Below are 27637 nucleotides of genomic sequence, written 5' to 3' on the forward strand. Positions count from 1 at the left end.
TAGTGCCTCCGCTTTACAGCTAAGGAAACTAAGAGCCCAGGGATGTTCTCCACTGTAAAATGGAACAATTAAGAGCCCGTCAGGATTGCCTCATCTCTAAATTGTAGACATGCCTTTTCAAACCAAGCCTATTTTCCTCATTTGATTGCAACTGATAAATAACAACTTTTTTAAACTGCATGAATTTTGCTTCATCCTACCAACTTCTACAAATTCTTTATTCCTGTCCTGTGCCTAGTTTCTTCAGAACCATTTTTTTTTTGATTCTGTATATATATGTGTTAGCATACAGTATTTGTTTTTCTCTTTCTGACTTACTTCACTCTGTATGACAGACTCTAGGTCCATCCACCTCCATACAAATAACTCAGTTTCGTTCTTTTTTATGGCTGAGTAATATTCCATTGTATATATGTGCCACATCTTCTTTATCCATCCATCTGTCGATGTAGTCCAGGGACTTCTTGATGAGCATGTTTTTGTGCTGCTAAGTCAGGCACACACACCTGCACACCTGCCAGTTTCTTTGTTTATGAGTTATAAAGTCATTATTTGTTTATTTAACTTATTTATTTTAATTATTATAAGAGGCTTTACTTCTCCAAACTGGAAACAATCCAAATATCTATCACAGGAGAATGGATAAAGAAATCACAATTTATTCCAACAATGGGCTACTTCTCAGCAGCAAACAGGAATGAACTACAGATACATGTAACTACATGAATTCATCTCAAAAATGTTACGTAGAGTGAAAAAACATAAAAGGGTGCCTACCTTATACTACCATTTATATGCGGTTTTAGAAATGACAGAACAAATCTAACGGTGATACAGAACATTGGCTGTCGGGTCATGGGGAGGTGAACGTGAGGACTGACTGGAAATGGGATGCGAGGAGGCTTTATGAGGTGTCAGAAATGGTCTATCTTTCGACGGGAAGGTGGGTTAAAGGTTATATACATTAAAATTCATTGCACGGTACACTTAAGGTCTGCGCATGTAAATCATGTCCAATAAAAACTGTCAGCTGTAGGTTATGTAATAATTGTTTATTAAAAGGTAGCTCTTCCAGAAATACAGATATGACTAGACATGCCAACTATTTAGATGTCCATATTCATGCAGACTATTGACTAACATTCAATAGACAAGAGCAGGATAATTTGGTAGAAGACAACAGATACCTTTGTTCTTGGACACTACGACCTGAAGGTAAGCAGTAACTTGAATCAAATGGTCCAGACTAGTAACTCCTTTAGTGACGCATTGTTATTCACAATGTTGTTTTTAAATGTAGTCTTTTTTCTTTTATTAAGAAAGAACTTCCAGAGCAATAAACTCCAGCTACTTATCTCACTCCGGTATTCTTCTTATTTTCAATACATGTCTATCATATTTACTTACTGACTCGATTTCTTAAAAATAGTCAAACTCAGAAGAACCTCTCCTCTCCTCTGTGATCACATTTACATCCCTTCAGCCAGCAGGACATCTCAAAACAATGTACTATTATTGACGATGAGGATGGGGGTAACTCTGGGCAAACCCTCCACCACTCCTGGGAAGACAACTAAGGCGGTGACTCACCCTGGAGGCCGTGTGCTGCCCTCTTGAATCTGGTGATCAATCTCCCCTTAGAGTGTGGGGAGGACAGGGGGCAGCGGTGGAATTGGGGGCTTTGGGACTCCGCAGTCTACCCCAAGGAGAATTGCTCAGATTTACCGCCCCTATTGCTTGCCCCTCAAATCGGCAGAGCTGGAGGGAAAGGGAGAAACCCTACCCTCTCCCAAAATAAACAGCGGTGGGGACTCACTGCCCAGGTCCTATTTCTAGGCACAGAAACATTCCAAGTCTCTCTGAGCTCAGCTGTAACAGAAGCTCCTGGTATTACCACAATGCTTTAGAAAGCCCCATTTCTCTCCGCCTCACACTTGAGGTAGAACAGAAAGGGAGGGAGAAGGCAAAGGCTAAATATTTTGTTCTCTGATATGAGCTTCCTCACAATTCTCAGCTGGTGCTTACTGGAAACCAGTGGGTGTGCTCTTGTCTAGTATGGCAGGAACTGCTCTTTCCTACGCTCTATGCTTTCCCTTTCTTCCAGACTTCCCTGTTTGGGGCTAGGTATATGTCTATTCAGAATAAGTACATTTCCCAGCATTCTCTGCAGGTGGATGTGACCAAGGGACCAAGTTCTGGCCAATGGAAAGTGTGTGGCAGCCTCCTGGAACTTTCCTTGAAAGCTAGCCAGCATGCCCTTTTTCTCCTTTATCCCCTTAAGCTTCCTGCTTCTCCAGTGGCAGAAAAGATGGCTAAAGCTCTTGCCACCATCTTAGATCATGAGGTCAAGGGTCACACTCTAGGGCCACACGCCGTGAGCTGGGAGGAGCCTGAGTTTTCAGTCCCTGAGGATTGCATAGAGCAGAGCTGCTATACCACGCTGGACTGCCACTTCCAGACTTCTTTCTTCTTAAGCCCATGTTCTGTCGCTCGTAGCTGAGTCTAATTGAAACTGAGGCAGGTGACATTCAGCAAGTCACTGAAAGCAAATGCATCAACCTGGATGACATTCAGTGACATCAAGCAAATTTTTTCAGAGGACTTCTCCTGAGGCCAGAAATATACTCCACGATGCTCAGTGAAAAGCATGATTCAGTGAAGAATCCTGAGAGGTGGGCCATCATATTCCAACTTCAGGGAGAACCTGTGCAGTCTGGGTGTTCACAGGTGTCCCAGTGGGTCAGAGGGCTGAAATCTGTAGCCAAAGTGACAAGTCTCAACCCAGGTCACGTGCTGTCACCAACTTCACGTAATTCGATGCATATTAACTAATTTGAATTCTATAACCAGCAGAAGAGGATATCTGGGCAGGCACTTTTCCTTTAAAAACTAGCTGTCTCACATGATGCCTGTTACTCAACCTCTCTGGGTCTTTTTATCTGCAAAACGAAGGGCGAGACATCCCCCTAGAAAGGTGGTCCCCAAAAGCTCCGTGTGGCCTCTCCCGTTGCAGAGCACAGGCTCCGAACGCGCAGGCTCTGCGGCCATGGCTCACGGGCCCAGCCGCTCCGCGGCACGTGGGATCTTCCCGGACCGGGGCACGAACCCGCGTCCCCTGCATCGGCAGGCAGACTCTCAACCACCGCGCCACCAGGGAAGCCCTATGGGGTGGTTTAAATGTTTTCATCTAGCAAAGTTAAAAGTTGGCAACGCTCTTCCTCCCCTTCTTCCCTCTCCTTTCCTTCTCTTCCTTCTTCCTTCTCCTCTCCTTTGTCTACTTCTTATTTTTCTGGGCCCAGCACTGGGCTGAGTACTTCAGACACTTTAACTCAGTCCTCACATCCATCCTAAGAGGCCAAAATTATCACCTTCTTTTTTTTCAGATGGAGAAACTAAAACTCAGAGAGAGTAGTAGATTACTCAAGGTCCCACAGCTGGCAAAATGCATTCACTTAATCTCTAGTTTCCTGCCTGCATATTGAACAGGAATAAGATATTGCAACAGGTAAGAGTAAATGACATGACGTAAGTAAAGCATCTTTTTTTTCTAATTGCAAAGCTATAAGGCAATATCTTTGAAACAATTTCTCTACAAACAGGAGAGTTAAAAAAATTTTTCTGTAAAAAACATACCTGTGTCCTTATGTGTAAACAGTGTAACTATGAAGAATATCTTAGTTTGAGGAAGTTTATTGTTACATTTTTGCAATAGGTGAGGCACAACTCTCTCCTGTTTCTCCAACATCTCAATTAAAAAAAGAAAATAATCAAGGAAAACAGTGAAATTAAAATTAAACAAATGCAAAAGCCTAAGGTTTTTGGAGAGAAAAATGACCATAATCTGTGTGTAGCACAGCATCTAGAGCATAGTGGGTACTTACAAACGGTAGCTTTCGTGTCGCTTCGGCAGCACATACTGTATACTAAAATCAGAACAATACAGAGAAGATTAGCATGGCCCCTGCTCAAGGATGACAAGCAAATTTGTGAACCGTTCATATTTTTTATGTGTAACAAAATCACTTTGCTATATAGCAGAAACTAACACAACATTGTAAATCAACTATACTTCAATTAAAGGAAAAAAAACGACAACAAAAAAACCAGTAGCTTTCATTAATTCCTTCTGTTAGTACTTACTGAGCATCTAACATGTGCCAAACACTGTTATGTACCCTGAGATACAGCAGCTAAGAAAATAGACAAAAACCCTTCTCCCTGGAGCTGACGTTCTAGGGCTTGTTACCTCTGTGATTACATCCTCTGCTACAGCTTTCACCCAGGTGTACTCTCTCTGCTCACAGGAGGAAGGAGAGAGGCTCGTGGCCATGCTCCACTCTGCAGCCCTTCCGATACCACGGCAGCGCAGACATGGGGGAGAAGAGGTGCTCTCTGGGGGAAGAGGAAAGGTGCCAGGAGGAGGACCTGGATAAAGGCTGGAGGCTAGAAGAGTCTGGCAACCGGAGGACCAGGACCTGGGGTTGGAATCTTCCTCCCAGCAGTTTGGGCAAATCTGATGTCAGAGCAGAAAACCAAAGCTCTGCGGGTGGTGGTGCCTGCCTGTCCCTCCCACCTCCGGCCTCCATTCCACCCATGCCAGGGGGCCAGGTACCTTCTGGACTGATGGGAGGAATGTTGATAGGAGAAGATGGAAACTTCCCTTGGGCCCTTTGTGTCTTGGACCCCAGAGCTTTATAGGAGGAAAACGTAAAAAGTGAAAAGGTTTTGGGGCCAGAAGTTCCATTTCTGGCCTGTAACTTGCCATCTTTACCTCTTACCGCCTTTAAACCCTACTTCACTGGATTCTTGGAAGGATTCAAGGACTGGGTTCCTGTAGAAGCACCTGCTCATAGTAGGTTAAGTGTCCCTGTTGGGCTGGTTTGTTTGCCCAAGATTGGGATGAACAGATCGCTGGGAAGAGGAAGGGTGGGCTTCTTTTCCTCAGTGCCCTCCCTCACTTTCTGACTGGGTCCACAGCCCAGTCCCCACACACTCTGCTCATTCCTGCTCTCCTATCTCCCAGGGTCCTCCCCCAGAGCAGACCCTGAAGCACCCCCAGAGAGCCCCTTGTATCCCAGGGAACCCAGTTTGCAAACTATGCAAAACTCTCCCAGAGAAATTTATTTCAGACTTTAGTACCAGCCTTTAAAAAAGAGTTAATGTTATTAACAACAAAAACCAAAAAAAGAGTTGTGAGTACAAGAAAACCAGGAACTCTGGGGATGGGCTCAGGCACTGAGATTTTTTTCAACAGCTCCCCAGGTGACTAAACCAGGGCTGGGAAGCATGGATTAAGGAGAATAATCACAACATAGAGGTAGTGCGTCAGTGCACAAATGCATAAGATGCTTTGGAAACACAGGTGAGTTAAAAATAAATTAAGCCTGGGCAAGGGAGAGGATGTCAGGAAAAGTCACAAAGGGGAGGTGACATCTGAGCTCAACTTTAAATGAGGGAAGGTGGTCTCTAGGGCCTCCCTACTTGAGCTATGGTCTGCAGACCAGCAGCACTGATGTCTCCAGGACGCTCGTTAGAAACGCATAATCCTAGGTCCCCTCCCAAACCTACTGAATGATAATCTGCATTTTAACAAGGTCTACAGGGACTTTCCTGGTGGTCCAGGGGGTAAGATTCCGCGCTCCCAATGCAGGGGGCCTGGGTTCGATCCCTGGTTGGAGAACTAGATCCTGCATGCATGCCACAACTCAGAGTCCGCATGCCGTAACTAAAGATCCCATGGGCCACAACTGAGACCCGGCATAGCCAAAATAAATAAATTAATTTAAAAAGTTTAAAAAATAAATAAAGTTTATTAACAAGGTCTCCAGGTTCCTAATAGGCACGTTAAAGTGTGAGATGCCTTGGGCTAAATGCGCAAGGTGAAGTGCATCTGCATCATAAACCTGGCCAGTTTAGATTCATCAATGGTTTCCTACACCTGAGGTTGGTTTTTCTATGTATCTTTTAAACCCCAAATATAATGTTCTCAAGGGTTGACCCGAATGCCATTCCATGATGACATCTGCAGGTCTGAAGGTGAGGACTGAGTGTTTTAGTCAATCTGCTAGTGGGGAATGTATTTAAACTACGGGTGTGGACACTCTCCGATGGCTCTGGAGGTTGGACAGGCTGGGATGTAGGGCCCTTCTCGCACCAGATTTAGCTCTCAGTGCAGGTAGACCAGTGTACTCGCCCTCAGACACATGTTGGGCACACAGCCTTCCTTGTGGGTACCATTTTAACTTGTGTCATATTTCTTAGGGATTGGTGGGGAGTTGGGGGTGGGTAGGACCCTCTGAATGGCTGCACGTCCCACAGGCCAGCTTCCAGCCTCAAGGAGCCAACCCCGTGGTCTAGTTTAATTCCAGGTTCCATCTGGGTGTAGGGATAACTCCAGGCCGACATGTTTCAGCACAACCCAGGCCAATTTGGGTTTTATTTTCAGCCCCTTCTCTGTCCATCTAAGTAAGGAAATAAGTCACTTTTCCCTGAAAATACTGTGCGAAATGAATTGTTTCATGCAAAGTCCACCTACCTGATGTGTTCACACAGTTATGGAAGGCAGCACTCTTCCGTGGGTGTGTACTAGGGGAAATCCTTCCAACCTTGGCAGGATTTATGTGAGAACTGAATTAGGAACCCTACGTCCCGCTCTCACCGTGGCACCAGGCACAGAGAAGGCACTCAATATGCCATCCTTTACACAACGCAGCTGCCCACACTGTGCGGCATGCAAAATCCTAGTTCCCCAGCCACAGATCGAACCCTCGCCCCCTGCAGTATCAGCTCAGAGCATTAACCACTGGACCGCCAGGGAAGTCCCGGAGCAGTTGCTCTAATGTCTGTCCTCCCGTCTTCTGTGGTGTCTGAGGCAGGTGCCGCGCTCCCGCCCGGCAGCGCCCACCCCACGTGTATGGAGACGGAGGACGGCACGAGTCCTCGAGACTGCTGCTCCCCAAGCTCTGTCCACAGACCTGGTAGCTGGGTTATAGACTCTGTTCTTGGACCACGCCCCCCAGTTCCAACTGAAGAGTTTGGGGAACGCACCATTGAGACCACAACCTTCACCCACACAAGGTATGCCATAGTGTTATTTTTAAGTTCTTCAAGTAAACAAGAGTCTAAAATAGTCTTCCATGGTATTATTATTTTTTTGGCTTCTCCACGCAGCTTATGGGATCTTAGCTCCCTGACCAGGAATGGAACCCACACCCCCTGCACTGGAAGCGCGGAGTCTTAACCACCGGACCACCAGAGAAGTCCAGTTTTCCACTGTAAATAGCAGTTCTCTGAACACTTTTCCTTCTACCGACATAAACCTCTTACACTGGAGAGAACGGTCTCTCTTCTTTGCCACGGAAGGCCATCTACCTGCATGATTTATCCCACCTAGCCTCTGGACTCCATCTTGCCATGTCTGTTCATAGCCCTTACCCTTCTCAAGTTTTGTGGTTATTATTTGCCCCCAGCCCTACCCTCCTCCACTTGAGAGTATGCCTTCTTCCTGCATCTGTGACACACTCTTCTGGTTCTCCTTCCATGTCTCTGATCAACCCTTCTCTTCCCACCTAAATAAACACTCCCAAGCTCTCGTTTGCAGGCCTTCCCTCTTCCGCTTCTCTCCTTAGGAGTTTTGTCCACCTTGATAGCTTCATTCATTGAGCACATCGGGGAGGGTAGTTCCAAATCTTTACTTCCCTCCAGCCGCAGACCAGTGTTTATAACTTTTTACTTGACATCTCCACTTGCTTGCCAGACCAAACTCCTCACCTTCCACTGGAATAGCGCCTTCGCCTGGCTTCCTGGTCTCTGCCAGTGTCAGCACACAGGCAGAGGTTCTCAAACATCACTGAGCTTAACATTATTATCACTATTTTCCTGCCTCATTGATTCCCTGAAACTCAGCAGCTCTCCATTTTCCAAATTCATGCTCTCCCTTCTGCTGAGGTTTACAAAAAGATTGAACCAAATCAAAGTGGTTTCAAAGAGTTCTGTCTCAACTTACTCACAGCCCAGAACACTGATAATCTTTGACATACGTGGCCCAGACCAGACCCGTCCAGTTTCTTCCCCAGGTTTATTCTAAGCGGAATGAACCTGGAAGGACCCTTGACACCAGGGTCATGGAACTAGAAGGATGAGAACCCAAGACTTTTGTGCATTTGGTGGAGTGTCTGCTCGCTGTTCCCTAGACACACCCAAGCTTTCCTTCTCCATGTTAATATTCCCTCCCCAGTTGAAATTATACCTATCCATTGCTCAGAATTTACCATAAATAACACTACTCTTCAAATGCTGTAATCTCCCCCTCCTTTGAACCATGCCCGCTGCCACTGTAAGCTTCTTAATGACTGAAAGCTGTTTCCCATGCATTTCTTTATCTGTCACCGCCCCCTCCCCTCACCCAGGAACAAGGTCTTGAAGACAAGTGCACCATACATGTTGGTTCCTTATTGTCAAAGAGGTATGTCTGATCATCAGTTTTTGTATAACACCTATTTCTTTTATTCTTACATGCACATTTTTCACAATTTACTATGGGTGGAGTCAGGCTTCATCTTATAATCATTGGCTGCAATAATTTAATTAGCAGCACTTTTTCTTTCTTGGTGGTACATAAACCATGGGTGCATCTTACACTCGATAGTGTCTTAGATTCAGTGGAATAAAGTATTATTCAAGCATCCCTGATAACAATTATGTTTACTCTTCTATCTTCCTGTCTTTAAGGTGAATCGTTCAGTTCTCAAAATTTCCTTAGTTCCTGTTCTCTACTCCTACTGTTGTGTCCTTTTTACCTCATTTAATTTTCTACTTTTCTCAAGTAGAGTCAGATTATCACACTGCAATAAAGCTGTGCTAAATCTGATGGTGTCATTGGTTCATGGTCCCACATGATAAAATGCTATTTACAATTCTACATGTTTGCTACAGAACGAACTCCAGTTTCACTGTATAAGCTAGTTAAAATACATCTTTATTTTTTTTTTTAAGTGTGATCAGGCCACCATGTTATATGAGCCTCAATTTATGAAGATAACGTAGTCAGCAGCAGAGCAGTATTGGAATTACATAAGACAACCAAAGCAATAGGATATATTTAACGACAATGTATCAATAATTCTCATTCTCTGAGTAGCACTGTGGCCTAGGAGAGTCTCTAAAGGGTAGAAGTTTCTAAACATGTCCAGGTGCCCTGTACCATCCAATTTCCTTGTTTATGTACCTTCATTCTTCATTTGTCCCTGAAGCTGGGAGAGCCGCTGGTCTTGGGCCAGGCAACTCCATGGAGGGGAAGCTGTCCTGATGAACACTGGGAGGGATGGGGGACCTGCTGTGACTCCTAGAGTTGCAGAAAAAGCTGGTCTCTCACCTCTTCCTACAACCTAGGATCCAGCCAAAACAGATGACTTGCCCCGCAAACTATACTCTGCAATCCCAAACTTTCCTGCCTCTCTCATGCCTTTGCTCAGGCCAATCCTTCCATCTGCAGTAGCACTGTGTAACAGGACTTTCTGTGACTGTGGAAATGTTCTCGAGATCTGCACTATTGAATACAGTAGTCACTGGCCACATGTGGCTGTTGAGTAGAGCACTTGAAATGTGGCTAGCACAACGTGGCAAGAACTGAGTTTTTAATTTTATTTAACTTTAATTAACTTAAATTTAAATAAATATATAGCCAGTGGCTACCACATCGGACCGCACATATCTAGCATGTACTTTCTACATGTGCACCTAGCATGAACATTTCTTCTCCAAATCCCCAACCTTCAAGGAGCAGCTCAGACGCTGTTTTCTCCACGAGATCCAGTCTTCCACTGGAAATCATTCTTTCCTTCCTTAGAATTCCCATTACATGATGAACCATTTTTGCTGTGCTTAATACTTTTTTAACTTACACGTAATCGTATACGATATCCTTGACCAGTCCTTTTTCTGAGAGCTATACAAGAATAAGATGATCTCTTACTCTTAAGGTGGACCCTACTATATCTAGTGCAGGAGTTTTTTAATGTTTGCTGCATGAATCTATACTAGAAGCAGAGTAATTCACATTAACAATGAGGAATTGACAATGATTGCTGTGCAGTAAAGGATGAACCTTGACAAAAGAAAGGTTTGGGCCTTGGCCTCTAGCTCCTGGGCGGTAACTTCTAAACCCCTGGACTGTCCTGCCTGATTGGAGGGTCTTTGTTCACCTGGGGGCCTACGGCCATGCCAGACGGTCTAAGCCAACAATGTGGTTTATGATGGGGTCTCAGGCTGAGATGTATCAGCTCAGCCTCTGAAGGAACTGGAGACTAAGGTCAGCCATACAGGCGGTCAGCTGTATTCAGATGGCCAGCCCCCAGTAAAAACTCTACACTTTGATGGGTTTGGGTGATGTTTCCCTGGTTGGCAATACTCAGTGCATGTCATCACACATTGCTGAGAAAAATAAGCACTGGCACAGGGCAGGTATTCAATATTTAATGAACGGTTAAATGGATGTATGAATGAATGATGTCCCTTAATATTGCAAAATCATGCGAGTTGCCAGACTCACCCAGGTCAAATCATTTCATCTGGGATCTGAGTTTTCTTTTTCTTTCCTAGATAGGCACTTAATCCAGTGTAGGGTTTACAGATTTTTTTATTCCTATTTTGAATCTTAATTTCCTGTCTCCTATCCAGAATGCCCCTAAGCTTGCCCTTCATTTTTCCCTTCCCTTTATAACTGAATCCTAGGCTTCATAAGGGTCTCAGAACATTCATCTGGGAGGCATTTGAGTCTTTTTTTATTGGAGGGAGGCTCTCATGAACCTGTTCACACACAAGAACAGAAGAAGACAGTCCCAGAGCGGCAAGAAGTGGGACACAACACAGCATGAACGATAAGCAAGCCCACGAGGCCTGGGGGAGGGCAGATGGAGGGCCCCTGGGCTCCTCCGGGAGCCAGGATGCTGCTTGAGGTGGTCCAGGGGCTGCTGCTCTGTCTGTGAGGGGTCACGCTCAGCAGGTCCACGTGTGGGCGGCCGGCCAGACACCGGAGATGTCCGTGCCCTTCCCCAGGCATAGCCTCAGAGCTCCTAGGCTAACACTGACCAATAAATTAAGTTGAAAAATATGTAGGAAGCTGGGAATATCAACCGGGAGTATTTGTCGATGGCGTGAGTGTTCTGGAAGATGCGAAGACCCACCTGGCCCTTCAGAAGCCCCTTCTTCCTGGAGGAGTTGGATTCACTGCTCAGGGCCAGGTGGACCACTATTTTGTCTTGCCTTTCTTCTTCTGTCAGAATATGGCTTCTCGGGTACCCGGCCAGGCTGTTGGCCTCAGACTCACTGTAGCTTCCACCCAGCATCATGGTTCTTGAGTGGAGCATTCCACACATGCATGGGAACTGTGGGCAGCAAACACAAGGGGAGATGTCAGGTATGTTTCGGCCTGTGAGAGGCCCAGAGGAGGCTGCCTGGGCCGAGAGTAAAGCCCATGGCTTCTCAGAACCACAGAAAAGACAGAACTAGAAGCATCTCCAGAGATCACTTTGTCCAACGATTCTCTATCCTGGCTGTGTATTGGAGTCACCTTGGGAGCTCTTTAAACTGGCCATGCCCAGGCTCCACTCTAGACTAATTAATTTAAGGCTCCCAGGTGATTCTGCTATGCAGCCAGGGTCCAGAACCACTGATTTAGTCCAAATGCCCTCAATTGCAGAAGGAAAAACTAAGACCAAGAGAGGCTATACAATTCTCCTGGGATCAGACAGTTAGTGTCAGATTCAGGACTTTAAACACACATCTTCTGGTTCCAGCCGTGAATCAAAAGATGATTAGGTAGAAGAGTGTCCTTATTCTAAAGAGTTCCATTTAAGGGTAAAGGGTCATGGTACCTATCATGTATTTTTATTTTTATTTTTTTATTTATATATTTTTTCTTAGATAATCCTCCAAGTTTTTTTTTTAATTGACGTATAATTGATTTACAGTGTTGCATAATTTCAGGTGTACAACAAAGTGATTCAGATATATATAGAGAGAGAGATAGATACATACACATATATGTAAAACGTTTTTTCAGATTTTTCTCCATTATAGGTTATAACAAGATAGTTCCCTGCACTATACAATAGGACCTTGTTGTTTATCTCTTTTATATATAGTAGTCTGTATCCGTTAACCCAAACTCCTAATTTATCCCCCTCCCCACTTTCCCCTGTCATGTATTTTTTAATGGTTCAGCTGCACCAACAAAAGTATGTTTATATGAGAAAAAGCTCACACAAAAATGGCAAAATGTCAACAATGTTGGATGGAGGGGCAGGGTGTATGAATGTATATTATCCTGTTTTTTTCAACCATTTCCGTGAGTATGAAAATGTTTATAAGAAATTATAAGGTGGAGGGAAGGGAAAGGGAATGGTCTTGTCTAACTCCTCCCTACCGTTAGAGTCAGCAAAGCTGGCTCCGGTTAACAGCTGGTTCATGAACCCATATTTGTTGGATGAAGGCTTTGCTATGTTTTTTTTTTTTAATTTTATTTATTTATTTTTGGCTGCTTTGGGTCTTCATTGCTGCGGCACGGGCTTTCTCTAGTTGTGGCGCGCGAGGGCTACTCTTCATTGCAGTGCTCGGGCTTCTCATTGCAGTGGCTTCTCTTGTTGCTGAGCACGGGCTCTAGGTGCACAGGCTTCAGTAGTTGTGGCACATGGGCTCAGTAGTTGTGGTGCATGGGCTCAGTAGTTGTGGCGCATGGGCTTAGTTGCTCCATGGCATGTGGGATCTTCCCTGATCAGGGCTCGAACCTGTGTCCCCTGCATTGGCAGGCGGATTCTTAACCACTGCGCCACCAGGGAAGCCCTGAGGCTTTGGCATGTTTTGAATGACTCTATACAGGAAAGTCCAATGCATTATAAATCAAAAGTATTTAAATATAATCCAAAGGTATTTGATAATAATCAATGTACAGATTATTGAAAATTTAAACAAGGATTCACACACCCAAGTAACACAGGTTTGTGTTTGGCTGTTGCTGGCCAGAGGTATGACGCCTGCCTGATCCAGCCAACTGACCTTGGGTTTATTCTCAACCTGTTGGCTTTAATATGTTTCTAACCTGGCTCTCAGCCCTGTGGTGCCTCTGTTTCAGGTGCCTCCTGAAATATGCACGCAGATGGATACCAGGAAGCTTTAGAATGCAAAAATAGATGAATGATTTTATGTCAAATCAGAATTACTTGACGTACTTTTACACTTGAAGAAATCTGTGGTTGGGAGAGCTATTTTTTTAATCAGGCCTGATTGTTTCATTACTATTTCTATGTCTTGTCCCATCAGCAACAATAATTAAGTAGCACATTAATACATTCCTAGAATAATTAACTCATAGATTTTAAGGATAGAAGGTCAGTGAGAGGTCATCTATTCAATTCCTTGCATTTAGATAAAATCACACCCAAACTTTGGTAAAATTGTGAGATATTGTTATATCACTGGGGACTTCTTTTTTTGTAAGACATGGGTCTTCTTTTTCCTTGCTCTAAACTGAAATTCTTTCTGCTAAAATAAAAAGAGACATTTAAGGTTTTGAGTTAGAATCAGGAAATGCCCCAAATTATGGAAAATCTCTATTTCCCACATCAGCTCATTTCTAAGAAAAATTAAGTGGCATCTGGCGCATTGGACAGGTCTGGATGACCAGCCAAAGAATTCAAGCACACATAGGGAAGCAGAACTATACTCTGCCTGCCGGCTTCAACCCAAAGCAGCGTGGGTCCCCTTTTGAACCATGGTGAACCCAGCAGGCTCCAGTCAACTTTGCCCTCTGCAGAGCAGAAGTCAAACCTCAGTGAGCATCAGAACTGTCTGGGAGCTTGTCAGCAAGGCCAATTCCAGGGTGCCATCTCTGGAGATTCTGAGCCCGTAGGTCTGGGGTACAGCCCTTAATCTTCATCTTTAATAGGCTGAGAAGGCGAATCCAGGCCAGGTGCTCCTGGGCTCCCACTTCGGGAACCTCAGCTCCACTGGGGGCCATGTTAACATTGTGAACAGTGGCTTCTCTGTGGGGCAGCGGGAGAGAGATTTCGTGTCCTCCCACCGGTCTGCCTCCCCAGCAACCACAGCTTCTCAGCCTTTCAACCGCGTGCTTGACAACAATGGAGAACAAGCCCTCGCTTCCCGGCTGTCTGTTCCCATAGACATGGAGCTAGACTCGGAGCCCAAAGGGCTGTCCACGTATGATTTCCTCATTGCTCTTTAGCCAGCATCGTATCATCACTGGCAAACACTGGGCCCATCAGATGGTAACAGGTTAATAATGATCTGCCTGAGTACAAGTTATGCGCTGTTAATGGTTCATGGGCGCATATCTGTCAGATGAAGGCTTTGCTATTTTTTGAACAGCTCTACACAAGGAAAGCCTAACAGATTACAAATCAAAAGTGTTTAAGTATATTCCAAAGGCATTTGATAATGATCAATGCACAGATTATCAAAATTTGAGGGAATTCCCCGTGGTCCAGGGGTTAGGACTCGGCACTTTCATTGCCAAGGGCCTGGGATCGATCCCTGGTTGGGGAACTAAGATCCCACCAGCTGGGAAAAAAATTGAACAAATCCTCAAATGCTGAAGCAAAAGTATTTTGAAGACAACTTAAAATATAAACTCTTAAACAATCTAGCATATTTGAAGACAACTGGAAATATTTAACAGGTATAATGTGGGCATTAAAAGACTATTTTTAAAAAGGCAACAGGTCCTCTTTCCTAAAACTTAAAGCTCCCTTTGCTAAGGAGCTCTCAGCCAGCTAGACACACATAAATGTGGAATTTTCACATCCCCTGATCTCTACAACTTTTAGGTAAACACCCATTTTGATCAGTACAATGACTAGCAAGGATTTGGTAACAAGTTGGCATTTTATTTCTTAATGTGATTAATAAGAGTCCGCATATGAATAGGATAGATTTTCCCTCTCTGCCCAGGTGCATTGCCCTGAATTCCCCCTTTGCATTCCATCCCATAGTAGACTTTGCTATAGTGCAGTATCGTATAGATAGCATAGTATTTCCAATGAGTCTAAAGGCTAAGGTTGTGTGTGGCTGAATTTTCACTGGGCCAGAGCACTGATAAATACAGGAGTTTTTTATTCTAGAACTTTCCTCCTGTCTGTTCACAGGACGTAGAGACATTCTCCCTAGATAGGTTCAGTAATGATAGTGATAATTTATGTGCATCTAGAACCACACAATTTCAAAACAACTCTCATATACATTTTTGTAAGGGCATTGTGACCCTTACAATAACCCTGGGAGGAAGGTGGGGTGAGGGTTCTGTTATACTTTTTTTTAACAGATGAGGAAACTGAGGCCCAACATAAATGGCAGAGTTGGGCCCAAGAACCCAAGTCTTCCTAGTCTTTGTCCAAAGGCTTTCTACTTTCTGGGATCTTTTGTGATGGAAGCTAGAATATTGTAAAATGGATCCTCCTCCTTTTGCACAAACATCTCCCTTTTCTCCATGAAAGCTCCCTCCCGCTATTCTCATCCAACCAGCAGCATGGGCTCCAACAAGGAAATGAATGAAACTTCTCTCACCTTCTCCTGCAGCTTCCGCTGTTTCCTCTCCTGCACAGTGGTCAGGTAGTTGACGGCCGCGTACTCCAGCACCGAGAGGAACACGAACACGAAGCTGACCCAGAGGTAGATGTCCACGGCCTTGATGTAGGACACGCGGGGCATGGAGGCGTTCACACCCGTGATGATGGTGGACATGGTCAGCACCGTGGTGATCCCTGCAGCATCCAGCTTTAGTTCAGCCACTGACAAGGGTACACAGCTGCCCTCACATTTCACTAAGTCCCTTTTTTTTTCAACTATTAACCATTTTATATTGATTTTTGTAGTATGTTTCTTCCAAGGTCTTATGATGCTTAAAGAGAGTTTATGTATAGTAGTGTGTATATGTCCATCCCAATCTCCCAATTTATCCCTCCCCCTCTGGTAACCATAAGGTTGTTTTCTACATCTGTAAATCTATTTCTGTTTTGTAAATAAGTTCACTAAGTCCCATTTTACATTTGCTCTCTCTTTTTATTTTTTATTTTTTTTTTGCGGTACACGGGCCTCTCACCGTTGTGGCCTCTCCCGCCGCAGAGCACAGGCTCCGGACGCGCAGGCCCAGCGGCCATGGCTCACGGGCCCAGCCGCTCCGCGGCGTGTGGGATCTTCCCGGACCGGGGCACGAACCTGTGTCCCCTGCTTCGGCAGCGGACTCTCAACCACTGCACCACCAGGGAAGCCCCATTTGCTCTCTCTTACATCTAATAGGAAGTGGCCAGGGCACGTTTCCACCTCATAGAGGTGTGAGGATCTGCAAGGATCTGTTCCCGAGCAGCCAACCCATTCTCCTCCCAGCCAACCGCCTGTCCCCTTTTACTCTGAGCCACTTGGGAGCCTGGGTTTCTGTGATGTGGTTGCTAAGATCAGCAGAGCTTCCCAAAGGATCTGCTCAGATGTGGACTTTAAAACAGTGGCTATGAAAATCAACTCTACTTCAATAAAAAATAAAAATTAAAAAGCAGGGGCTACAGGACCCCTCTCAAGGAAACTTCCCAAACTTCAGGGAAAGAACACATCCTCCCTCACCTGAGTCCAGGAAGACTGTGGAAATTCCTCGAAGCCTGTCATACAGGTTTCTTCTTCACTGTGCCTTGCATGTCTCACATGTCTCAGTGCCCAACCTGATTTTGTCCAAATCTCTGATGAGTTGCAAATGTTTACTCTGGCATTTAGGGTCTGTGAAGGACTAAACCACAGCTCCAGGGAGTACAGCCCTCTCCTTCCCAGAAATCATGAAATATGGGCCCTGCTCCCAAACTCTCAGTCTATCTAAATAAGGCCAACGAAGTTTTTGTATTTGCACAGTAAGTTTGGGCATTTGTCAAATTGTCTTATTTATCAAAGTACTGAGCTCTGATACTGCCAGTGGTGGAAGTCTACACCCCAGGTAGGTGCTATCTTTCTGAAACGATTCGAGCAGAGCTGATGCGGTTTGAGCGCCCTGTGGTTTTCACAGTGTAGTCTGGGAAACTGAGGGCAGTATGTGAATGGAAAGCAAGAAGCAGGAGGAAAGTTCGCTCCTTCTGACTCTGACAGCCCATCGGTTAAGGACCCTGAATGATGATTTTACTTCTTCTTTACATAGTGATTGATTGAAAAAAAGTAACCACCCTATCACACCTTATCAAATGCTTTTACCCAGTGAAACTCTGGCGGGCACAGCTCTGCGGTCGATCCAGAAGGACACCCAGGACAGCATGACCATCAGGGTGGCGGGAAAGTAGGTTTGCAGCAAGAAGAAGAAGATGTGGCGACGCAACGTGAAGTTAATGTAGAGACGGTTGTACCAGCCTGGGGGACACAGGAAGAAGCCAGTGAGGTTCCATCGCAGAGGCAAAAACAAACTCCTTCCCTGGGGGCCCTTCCTCCCCTGTCACCACACTCATCTTCAGCAGAAAGTTAAAAGTGAATGACCCAAGGGACTTCCCTGGCAGTCCAGTGGTTAAGAATCTGCCTTCCAATGCAGGGGACGTGGGTATGATCCCTGGTCAGGGAACTAAGATCCCACATGCTGCAGGGCAACTAAGCCTGCATGCCGCAACTACTGAGCTCATACACCACAACTAGAAAGCCCATGCACCACAACTGCTGAACCTGCATGCTCTGGAGCCCCGGCACCACAACCAGAGAGAAGCCTGCATACCACAACGAAGAGCCCTCACACTGCAGCAAAGATCCCGTGTGCCACAACTAAGATCTGCACAGCCAAAAATAAATTTAAAAAGAGTTAATGATCAAAAAAAAAAACAGGGAATTCCCTGCGGTCCCGTGGTTAGGACCCCTTGCTCTCACTGCTGGGGCCTGGGGTCAAACCCTGATCGGGGAACTAAGATCCTACAAGCCTCACAGTGCAACCAAAAAAAAAGTTAATGATTGGTTGGCTTCGTATAATACATTTCCTTTCTAAAATCTAATCTCTCTGAGTCTCAGTTTTCTCATCTGTAACCTGGGGATACTACGATCTACACCATAGATTTGTTGGGTAGAAATTAGTTAATTCATACAAAGCACTCAAAACAGTGACACATAGTAAAAGTTATACCAGGAACTCTTAAAAATGGTTTTAGAAAGAGAGTTGATTTGGACTTGCCAAGAACAGATGAGAAAAGAAAACTGTGTGGCAATGCACATCAGAGCAAAGGAGAAGAAAGGGATGGGGTGAGCAGTATGGGCATAAAGGGAAAGCAGGTGTGGGCTGTCCTGACACCAAGGCAACCTTGGCTGGGGCCCACTCTTCTCCAGTGTTTGATGTTGCAAACAGAAGGGTGGGGCTGGGGGCAGGCGAACGGGGGGGCGGGGGGGATGGTGGCCATGCGGGGGCAGACGGTAGCCCAAAAGCTCCTCACAGCCAGGCCTAGGCTTCTCAGCACTGGGACAAAGGGTAAGGAAGTGAGAAGTCCTCCAGGGTCCCGTGGCTGCGGCAGAGCTGTGTATTGCAGCTCTATATTGCAGAGCTGTGTAGCATATAAGGGTATGTTGAAGTCCTAAATCCCACCACCTGCGAATGTGACTTTATTGAGAAATCAGGTCTCTGTACATGTAATCAAAGTAAGACGAGGTCATATTGAGTTAGGGTGGCCCATAATCCAGTGACCAGTGTCCTTAAAGAAGAGGGATGTTTGCACATAGATGCACAGAGACACACCATGGGAATACCAGAGTCACGGGGAGAATGCCATGTGACAACAGAGGCAGAGGTTGGAGTGATGCCATAACCACCAGGACCAGTAAGAGGCAAGGAAGGAGTCCTCCCCAGAGCCTTCAGAAGGAGCATGGCGCTCAGGCTTCTGGCCTCCAGCACTGTGAGTGAACACATTTCTATCGTTTCAAGCACCCAGTTTGTGGTACTCTGTTAGGACGGCTCTAGGAAACTAACACAAGGGCTGACGGTGAGATTCAAGAAGAGCGGACAAATGGATCCTCTCAAAACTTCAACCATGGCCCCAAGGTCCAAGAAGGGGTCACACTGCGCATAAGAAATGAATCTATAGCTCTGAATATAGGTAATAAATACACAGGTAAATCCAGTAATAAATACATAAATAAATAGGTAATAAATACATTTCCCCACATCGTTAAGTCAAACGAATCAGGTTGCAGAATAGCGTGTACACTCTGACCCTACTTTTGTAAAATTACATAATTAAAGCAGGATGTCTGCAAGGGTGTTTGCTGAATTGTTCAGAATGACTACCTCTGACCATGGAGTTTCAGAGGGCAGCAACTTTTAAAGCCTCTGCTTTTAAGTGTTGTTTATGTCTTGTTGGACTGGGCATTATTAGAATAATGAAAAGTTATTTTTATTGGAAGGGGAAAAAGTTAACACTGAAAAAGAATTCTAATGTGTTTTCTTCCACATTTGAATCTGACCATGGCAGAAGTTAGCTACCAGTGCTGCTATAGAAGGCCAGTCTGGAAGTGGTGTGGAATTTCTGAATCAGAAACTGAGACAGGGAGATCTTCTCATCTGTTTTCAGGGATTCGTCCCCATTCTTCCAGTACAGCATCAGATCTTCATCTGTATATGCATCTTTGGGAAGAGGAAAATAAGTTAATTTCACTCCTTTTCTTCTGAGGCAGGAGCAACAGGGCCATCCTACCTCAGCCAGGGATTAAATAGGTCTTATCCCTGGCAGGCAGTACTCAGTCTCATAGTTACTAAAATGGCACAGAGAGGGAATAAGGCGAAGATTTGTCATTACGAATACAGACACTTACAGCTTTCCAGCTCCAAAGAACAGGTCTGGGAGTCCAGGGGAAAGTGGCTGAAATCCATGTTGCACATGGCGGTGACTGTAATCCTAGAACCCAAACAAACATGTTGGCTCGTGCAGTGAGTTACTGGCTCATATACCTGCCCAGAGTAAGGAGGACAAAGACGCGACCAAGGGCAGCTGCCTCTTCACGTCTACATCAGAAGCTCGGAAACCCAGGACTCTAACTTTTTTTTTTTTTTTTTTTTTTTTTTTTTTTGCCGCACGGTGCAGCATGCGGGATCTTAGTGCCCTGACCAGGGATCGAACCCGTGCCGCCAGCATTGGGAGCACTGAGTCTTAACCACTGGACTGTCAGGGAAGTCCCTCTAAGTTAACTTTTAGAGTTTTGTCTTCTGTAGATGATGGTATTTGCTCTGCCGGGATCCCAGCTCCTGAGGCTGCTGGCTGTGCATGGCCCACACCTGGACCCTTCTCTGGGCATTGCCTGCATCCAGAGACTCGTCTTCCCCAGAGATGCCCGGAGGTTATGCCCTGCCTCCCTAGCCCCGACTCAAGGCTATTAGCACTGAATTCTGGCGAACTGTACAAGGTGTGGGATGAAACTGTGTAATCACTCAAGTCAGCCCAGAAGCCAATCTGCAGTAGCACCTAATAAAGAGTAGCTATGGTTATTTCCCTAATTTTTGTTTATTACCAATAATTACCTATTTTTGTTTATTACCAATAAACTAGAATCATAGGCTCTCAGGGGTGGAGGGTACATAGAAGGTCACCATCTCCCTCAGATCATTCAGGTTCAATTAGTCTCCTAACCTAACCTTAAGACCCCCGATGACAGGGAAGTCAGCACCTACAACGGTGCTCATTTCGTCTTTAGAGAGTTCTAACTATCATCAGAAGGTTCAGACCCTCCCATGTAACCCGCAGACCCAAACACAGTGACAAACTCTTCGGGGCCAAAGGGACAGACCACACATATACATTTTTTTTTTAATAGAGGGGTTTTTTTGTGGTGGTTTTTAAACCAAGAGTTGACTAGCTAATTCATTCCACAAATACTGTTTTCTCACCTACTGTGAAAAGCACAGTTTAGCTCTGATGAGACAGTGGTAAATCAGTCAAACGATCCCTGGCATTGTCCACACATATTAGGATGCCACGACCCCATGGACAGTTACCTCAGGCTGTACAGCACCTGCCCATCTGGGAATACCCTCAGCATGATGTTGTCCGTGGTGGTGTCGTGGATGAATGACCTTTTGGAGTGAACAAAGAAGACGTCGGGGACCCAGATCTTCTTCACCAGCCGGCCGTCGAAGGTCATGCTCTTGTTGCTGGTGCTGGGGAAGACCAGCCGCTCATCCTTCCAGTAATGCCGCAGGTAGAGGGTCATGGTGAAGTCCTGTGGGAGTCGGGGGGAGACCAGACAGAGATGGCTTACAAAGCTCTCTTCCTGACAGCCGACCCTCCGTCCACCGCTGTGACGGACACCTCAGGCTCAGCCTCCCGAGTTGAAGGAAACAGTTCTGCAGCCCCGCGGGACAATGGCCAAGGCAGTGGCGCTGCTGCCACAGGAAAGAGAACGGCTCATGTTTGTGCCTCATGAGGCTGGAGACAGCACAGCCCCTCCTTCAGGCTTTGCAAAGGAAAATGGCAGCTGTGATGCCCACCGCCTGCCCTGGGGCCAGCAGGGCTGGATTCCCACAAAGCCCTGCACTCTCACCTAGACCTATGCACACATGGCTCCTTACCTATTGGCTAACCATTCAATTCAACTTAGCAAACACTTCTAGAAACCTGAACAGTCAAGTGTTCCATTTTGCCTTTTGGTGTGTGTGTGGCCACACTGCGTGGCATGCGGGATCTTAGTTCCCTGACTAGGGCTCAAACCTGTGCCCCCCTGCAGCGGAAGCATGGAGTCTTAACCACTGGACCGCCAGGGAAGTCCTAAGTGTCCAATTATGGAGGGTTTCTACCATTAGGCTTGTAGTATCTTTAAAGGCAGAATTGTTTCCTGCCCACCCCTGAATATCCAGACCCTAGTTTAGTGCCTGGCAAGGCACAATAGTGGATGCTCAATAAATATCTGCAGAATGGAAAAACGGGGGGAAATGAATGAATGAGGAGATGGGCAGCTGCATGTCTAGTATACTTTCAGCCTCAAGGCTTATCCTGTTAAAAAGTGTCTCCTCGTCTGCATAGCCGATGCCTGAAACCAAGAGTGTAGCCCTTACACTGTAGCCAGAGCTAATACATGAACGCCAATGAATAAATAACTACCCAAAAGAGCCTGTTCCAGGAGCAGGTGAAGGAAGGCTGGAAGGACGCATGCGGTGGCCCACGTCTGCTCTGCCAACCACACCCAGGCTCCTCCTGCCTGTTCCGGAGGCCCGCCCGTGGAGGGGGGCACCGCCCCACTGGCCCACCTCGGCAGCCCCTCTCTTCCCCGTTTTGTCCGCCACTCTTTCAGTTTGCAAACTCCCTGTTCTTCTGCCTCAGAGACCTCGTATGTGCTCTTGCTTGGCCCTCCCTACAGCTGTCAGGTCTCAGCTGAAACGAGGCTTCTTCAAAGACGCTCCGGTACCCGCCTGAGCCTGCTGGGCGCTGCCAAGGAGTGAGCCGGGAAGCTGTGCTCCCGACGGGCGCTGGCGCGCAGAGACCTACAGAATTTGAAGGGGAATAACGTCCACCTCCGCGGCTCCTCCAAGTGTGGCGGGTCCAGCCCCTCACACCGCTAAAGGGGCGCGTTCGCGTTCAGGGCTGGGCCTCACTCCCATAAACCGAATCGGGAAGTCTGGGGCGGGACCTTGGATCTGCATTTAACACGCCCCAACACACACACACACACACACACACACACACACACACGCACACGCACACACACACACACACACACACACACACCCGCCCCCAAGTTATTTTTACCCACGAAACTGCAGAAGCCAGGCTCTGGATTTTACTAAACCTAGGCCAACCTCCAAATCCCGGCTTTATCCCCTCCAGCTCTGGCCCCGCCCCCAGACGCAGCCTGCCCCAGCGTGGCCCCACCCACCGCAGGCCCCCAAGGGACCTCGGCCACAGCAGCCCGCCCCGGCGCTGCCCGCCTTGCGCGCCTCGTACCATGTCCACCTCCGAGATGCTGTCCAGGCTCTCCACCTGCACGTCCACGCCCACCGGGATGGCAGGGCCTGCAGAGAAGCAAAGACGGCTGGTTAAGGCGCCTTCCTCTCTAGCACTGGGCAAGCAGACAGCCCCTACCCCCTTCCCAGGGGAGCCTGAGCGGAGCAGGGGTGAGGCAGTGGTTCAGATTCCATGAGGGTTTTCTCGCTACTTCCTGGCAGGTTGGGTGCCTGAGCTTTCTCCATGAGGGCGGGGACTGTGTCTACCTTAAGTGCCTTTCCTGGGCCAACATGGGTGTTTAACCCATGCTTATTGCATGAGTGGATGAGCTAGATTATGTATGTTTATGCTTCCACAAAATGTGTTTTTAGATTTTAATATTTAAAAAAAGCCTTAAATGGGGAAAACGAAAAAACCTGTGTCTGTCAAGCATATTAATAAATGCTATTCCATTCACAGGCAAAAAAATGTCTCTGAGAGCGTCAGGCGGCATCTGGGCGGGGCCTCCTGAGAGGCCAGCCCACTGCGCCTGGGTCCTCGGGGCCCTGGCCAGGGAGTGCAGGACCAGGGCGTGCCGACCCACCGTGGTCTGAGCTGGGAGAAGCTTAGGGTGGCAGGGGGAGTCTGGGTCTTAGGGAATGACGACTGGAAGGGCCGGGGACTTTGGCTGAAGGCAGGGGAGGAGGATCAGAGATCCCGACAGGATCTGGTGGGCCAGGGCATCGAATGGGCTCGCCGACTCTCCCCAAACCTCCCCCCGGGTAGGTTTGCTAAGACTTGCAATCCCACCATGAAAGATTTGGGGCTTGTGGCTGAGCCCGATAGAATGGCAGCATTTTATTTATTACTGGTGGGATTTAGTGGATATTTTCTGTGTTCTTAAACGTGAAAGCAAATGAGCACAACCTTTTTTTTTTTTTTTTTTGAACCAGGGATCGAACCCGGGCCCACAGCAGTGAAAGCACCGAGTCCTAACCACTGGACCGCCAGGGAATTCCCACAACATTTTATTTTTTATTTTTCCCTCCCAGATAAATTGGGTCATAAGCTGATCTTTTTATTTTCCTGTGCTCTCAACCGAGGGCTCAGGTCAGGCCCCATGAGAGATGACTGCTCTAGCAGCCGGAGCCTTCTCTCACTCCAGGCTCCAGGAGGGCACTGAAGGGGCAGAGTGGAATGGCCAGTGTGAGGCTGAAGCCCCCTCCTCAGGGCTGACTGTCCAGCCTTCCTCCCCCGAGGGGCCTGCAACACGAGGGAGGGTCTGCCAGCAGCCTGGCTGGGGCCCCCTCCCAGGACCCAGACCCCTGAGCCCCTGTGCAGGACCGTGTGTTCCCAACATCACCATGGGAAGCAGGGCTGGTTAATTCCCCGTCCCCTGGACGGACCTTCCTTCACTTGAGACATTAAAACAGCCCAGGGCTGGAGCTCTTAACCCTCATCACCTTTCCCCCTTGTTCCCTTTCTCTAAAGTGCCACATCCAGTCGTCCCAAGAGCCAAAGGGCAGAAACAGTATAGCCATCACCCTCTTTGGACCCACTTCCCTGTGGCCTGGTTTTCAGATAATGGGCACAGTGTTTGACCAGCAGCTGGTTTTGGCAACGGACATTTTCCAGATAAAGTACAACAGCTTGCTTGGTGCCTGTCACTGTGTCTCTCTGTCCCCCGGGGCCTGCCTTGCTCTCCGCAGTTCCAGCCGTCCTTTGGAGAGAAATTTGATAACGGCTGTGAGGGTGGCGTTCAGCCTCTGGAGGTATTGCCCACATGGGACTGCAGGTCAGGCTCCAAGGATTCTGGGTTGTTGGAAAACATCTGTGTGCTCAGGAGGCTCCAGAGCTGCGCTCGCGGACTCGCACCCCAAGCTTGAATGGGACCAACAGCTCTGCCCTCCTTGGTCCAAGTGCAATGGAGGTGACCTTTGCCTCTGACTTGCCCCACAGCCCAAGACTAACGCTCCACCCCCAGGATCTCCCGAGCTCTTCATTTTGTGGCCCTTCCCAACCTGATTTTCGAGAAATTCTTCCAAATGACTGGTCTTTCTCCTTTTTCTGTGAGCAGTTTTATGTTTAGAGTATGATTGAGTCCTATAAGGTGTTAGAAAGAAGATAAGCTAACTAGGCATTTGTGCCTTGGCCCCTGAACACTGACGTGGGTTTTTCTACTTTCAGAGAGGGATCTGGTGAGCCAAATGGAAGTCACTGGTGGAATTTCAGGCAGTGTAGCCAGTGAGGCAACAAATTCAGAAGGGAAATACGTGTTTAGCCAAGAGCTATTCTTGGTTCCTAGCCTTTCTGCAATTATTTCTCCTCACATGGTCCTGGAAAGCACACGTTAGGGATTTATCCATTTTTGAAATAAAGCTATATGTCATTTCTTCTCCACTGACTCTACAAGAATAAATGTGAGGTAGAATTTTAAGACAAACTAAAACAGAATTTGCCAACAGGCATCCTGCCCTAAATGAAGGTGTTTTTCAAGCAGAAGGAGCATGATCCAGAAAGAAAGCTGGAGACGCAAGAATGAAAGACCAACAAAAATAGTAAATATATGTATGATTCTAAGGGAACACTGACTATATAAAACAATATTAACCATGTGTTGTAGGATTGAAAAAACTAAATAAAAATATACAACATTTAAGAAGGGAGAGGTATAAATGGAGTGAAAGTGTTCTGAGGTCTTTGCATTGTCTGGAGGACAGTAAAAATAGTTACTTAACATACTAGTACTATAAGCCAAAGATTCATGTTGTTTTCTAGGGAACCACAAAAAAAAAGTAGTAAAGGTATATATTTTCAAAACTAAAATAGAAAAGCCAAAATAGGTATAACCAAAAATAATCAGTCTAAACAAAAGCAAGAAAGGAAGGAGAAAAAAAAGAGAGAACATAAAGAATAGGTTGGACAATAAAAAGGATATAATAGGGGGCTTCCCTGGTGGCGCAGTGGTTGAGAGTACGCCTGCCGATGCAGGGGATGCGGGTTCGTGCCCCAGTCCGGGAAGATCCCACATGCCGTGGAGCAGTTGGACCCGTGAGCCATGGCCACTGAGCCTGCGCGTCCGGAGCCTGTGCTCCACAGCGGGAGAGGCCACAGCAGTGAGAGGCCCGCATACCGCAAAAAAATAAAATAAAAAAAATTTAAAACTCCTAAGAGTTCCATTAAGAAAAAATCAGACAATCCAATACAAAAAGGGGCAAGAGATCTGAATAGGCATTTTGCAAAAGAAGAAATAAACAATAGACAAATGAGAAAGTACTCAATTGCATTAACAGCTCCCTTAGAACCACAGTGAGATATTACTACTATATACTAACAAACTTGGCTCATATGAGAGTAGCTACACCAAGTGTTGATAAGGATATGGAGCAACAGGAACGCTCATACTCTGCCAGTGGTGGGTGTAAATTGGTACAACTACCTTAGAAGGCATTATCCAGCAAAATGGAAGATATATAAACCTCATGACGCAGTCTATCTACAGAATAGGTTAAATACATTGTGGTATATTCATACAATGGAATGTATAGTTACACGCAACAACACTATAAAATTTTCATCACTGCAGGTTGCATGGCTTGACTTTCCTCCATGGCCCTTCCCTTTCCTTGAGGACTTCTTGCAAAGTCTGAGTTAATTTGAAATATTGGTTGAGACACTTTCCCTTATTGTTGGGTGTAATCAAACATTTCAGTTTTAAAAGAGGCCTGACTTTTCTCATGGTGAGCACTGCTTCCTGAGCAGGCAGTGAGTGCCATGTGGCAGGCATTTAACCATCCACCTGGGGTGGGGTGGGCGAGGCTGGACTCAGGGGCTCTCCCTTCCACAAGCAGCATCAGCATCAGCAGGCATTTGTTAGAGATGCAATTCTTGGACCCCACCCTGAGCCTCCTGCACCGGAGACATCACAAGTCCTGCTGATCCACAATCAAGTCTGAGGGCACTGGACAACTGATCTTTTTTTTTTTTTTTTTTTTTTTTTGCTGTACGCGGGCCTCTCACTGTTGCGGCCTCTCCCGTTGCAGAGCACAGGCTCCGGACGCACAGGCTCAGTGGCCATGGCTCACGGGCCCAGCTGCTCCGCGGCACATGGAATCTTCCCAGACCAGGGCACGAACCCGTGTCCCCTGCATCGGCAGGCGGACTCTCAACCACTGCGCCACCAGGGAAGCCCAGGACAACTGATCTTTAAGGAACCCCCAGGAGTGAGATTTTACAACGTCCCATGTCCTGGTTACCATTTTTCTCTTGTTTTCAACCTTTTTCATGATCCCATCTCCACCAGCTTGCTCCACTTCCTACCTATCCATGCCTTCCTTCCCCCATAATACTTGCTGAGTCGAGCAGTCTTTACCCAAGCCTGACCTCCCTCCCATGACCAACCTCCTTAGCTGAAACCCCGTCCCTCTTCCATCTCTGTGACACAGCTCTTCCCCGGCTCCTTCTCTGAGGTCCTTGGGCCCCTCCTGGGCTCGATCTCTGACCCGGACTCTGACCCTGTTGTTGTTGAAGTCTAACAGAGGTCCCCCCTGGATATCTAACCAAGTTCTTAAATTTAACATCCCAAACAGACTTGTCTATTCGGGGCCCAGCCCTGCCCCACTGCCCAGCACCCCGTCCTTCAGGCACATGGTGACCTGCTTGGTCACCGGGGTTAAATGGGGTCAGGGAGGGAAGGAGTGAGATTGCCTGGAGGGGATGGC

The 27637-nt window shown here is 46.8% G+C and overlaps 1 protein-coding gene and 1 non-coding gene across 4 annotated transcripts in view; one reads left to right on the forward strand and one right to left on the reverse strand.

The window, feature by feature from the left end:
* The first annotated feature begins 3894 nt into the window (after window positions 1-3894).
* LOC115854876 (U6 spliceosomal RNA) lies at window positions 3895-4006 on the forward strand. Its single transcript, XR_004040154.1, has one exon. It is a non-coding gene; the product is annotated as a U6 spliceosomal RNA (small nuclear RNA).
* A 5048-nt stretch (window positions 4007-9054) lies between these two features.
* Window positions 9055-27637, reverse strand: part of GABRR2 (gamma-aminobutyric acid type A receptor subunit rho2) — a 38547-nt gene continuing 19964 nt past the window's right edge. Inside the window, exons 3-11 of one of the 3 annotated variants that reach the window (XM_060283557.1) lie at window positions 22938-23005; window positions 20996-21219; window positions 19819-19901; window positions 19490-19630; window positions 17744-17797; window positions 17239-17391; window positions 15577-15773; window positions 11184-11384; window positions 9055-11083 (exon numbers count right to left, since the gene is read on the reverse strand). In XM_060283557.1, the coding sequence (XP_060139540.1) occupies window positions 11078-11083; window positions 11184-11384; window positions 15577-15773; window positions 17239-17391; window positions 17744-17797; window positions 19490-19630; window positions 19819-19901; window positions 20996-21219; window positions 22938-23005 (1127 nt within the window). In that variant the 3' untranslated portion in view covers window positions 9055-11077. Of the gene's footprint in view, window positions 11385-15576; window positions 15774-17238; window positions 17392-17743; window positions 17798-19489; window positions 19631-19818; window positions 19902-20995; window positions 21220-22937; window positions 23006-27637 lie in introns of all 3 variants that reach the window. The other 2 variants (XM_060283556.1, XM_030859492.2) reach the window with 2 other exon arrangements.

This window comes from Globicephala melas, chromosome 14, assembly GCF_963455315.2.
Source record: "Globicephala melas chromosome 14, mGloMel1.2, whole genome shotgun sequence".
NCBI classification, from domain to species: domain Eukaryota; kingdom Metazoa; phylum Chordata; class Mammalia; order Artiodactyla; family Delphinidae; genus Globicephala; species Globicephala melas.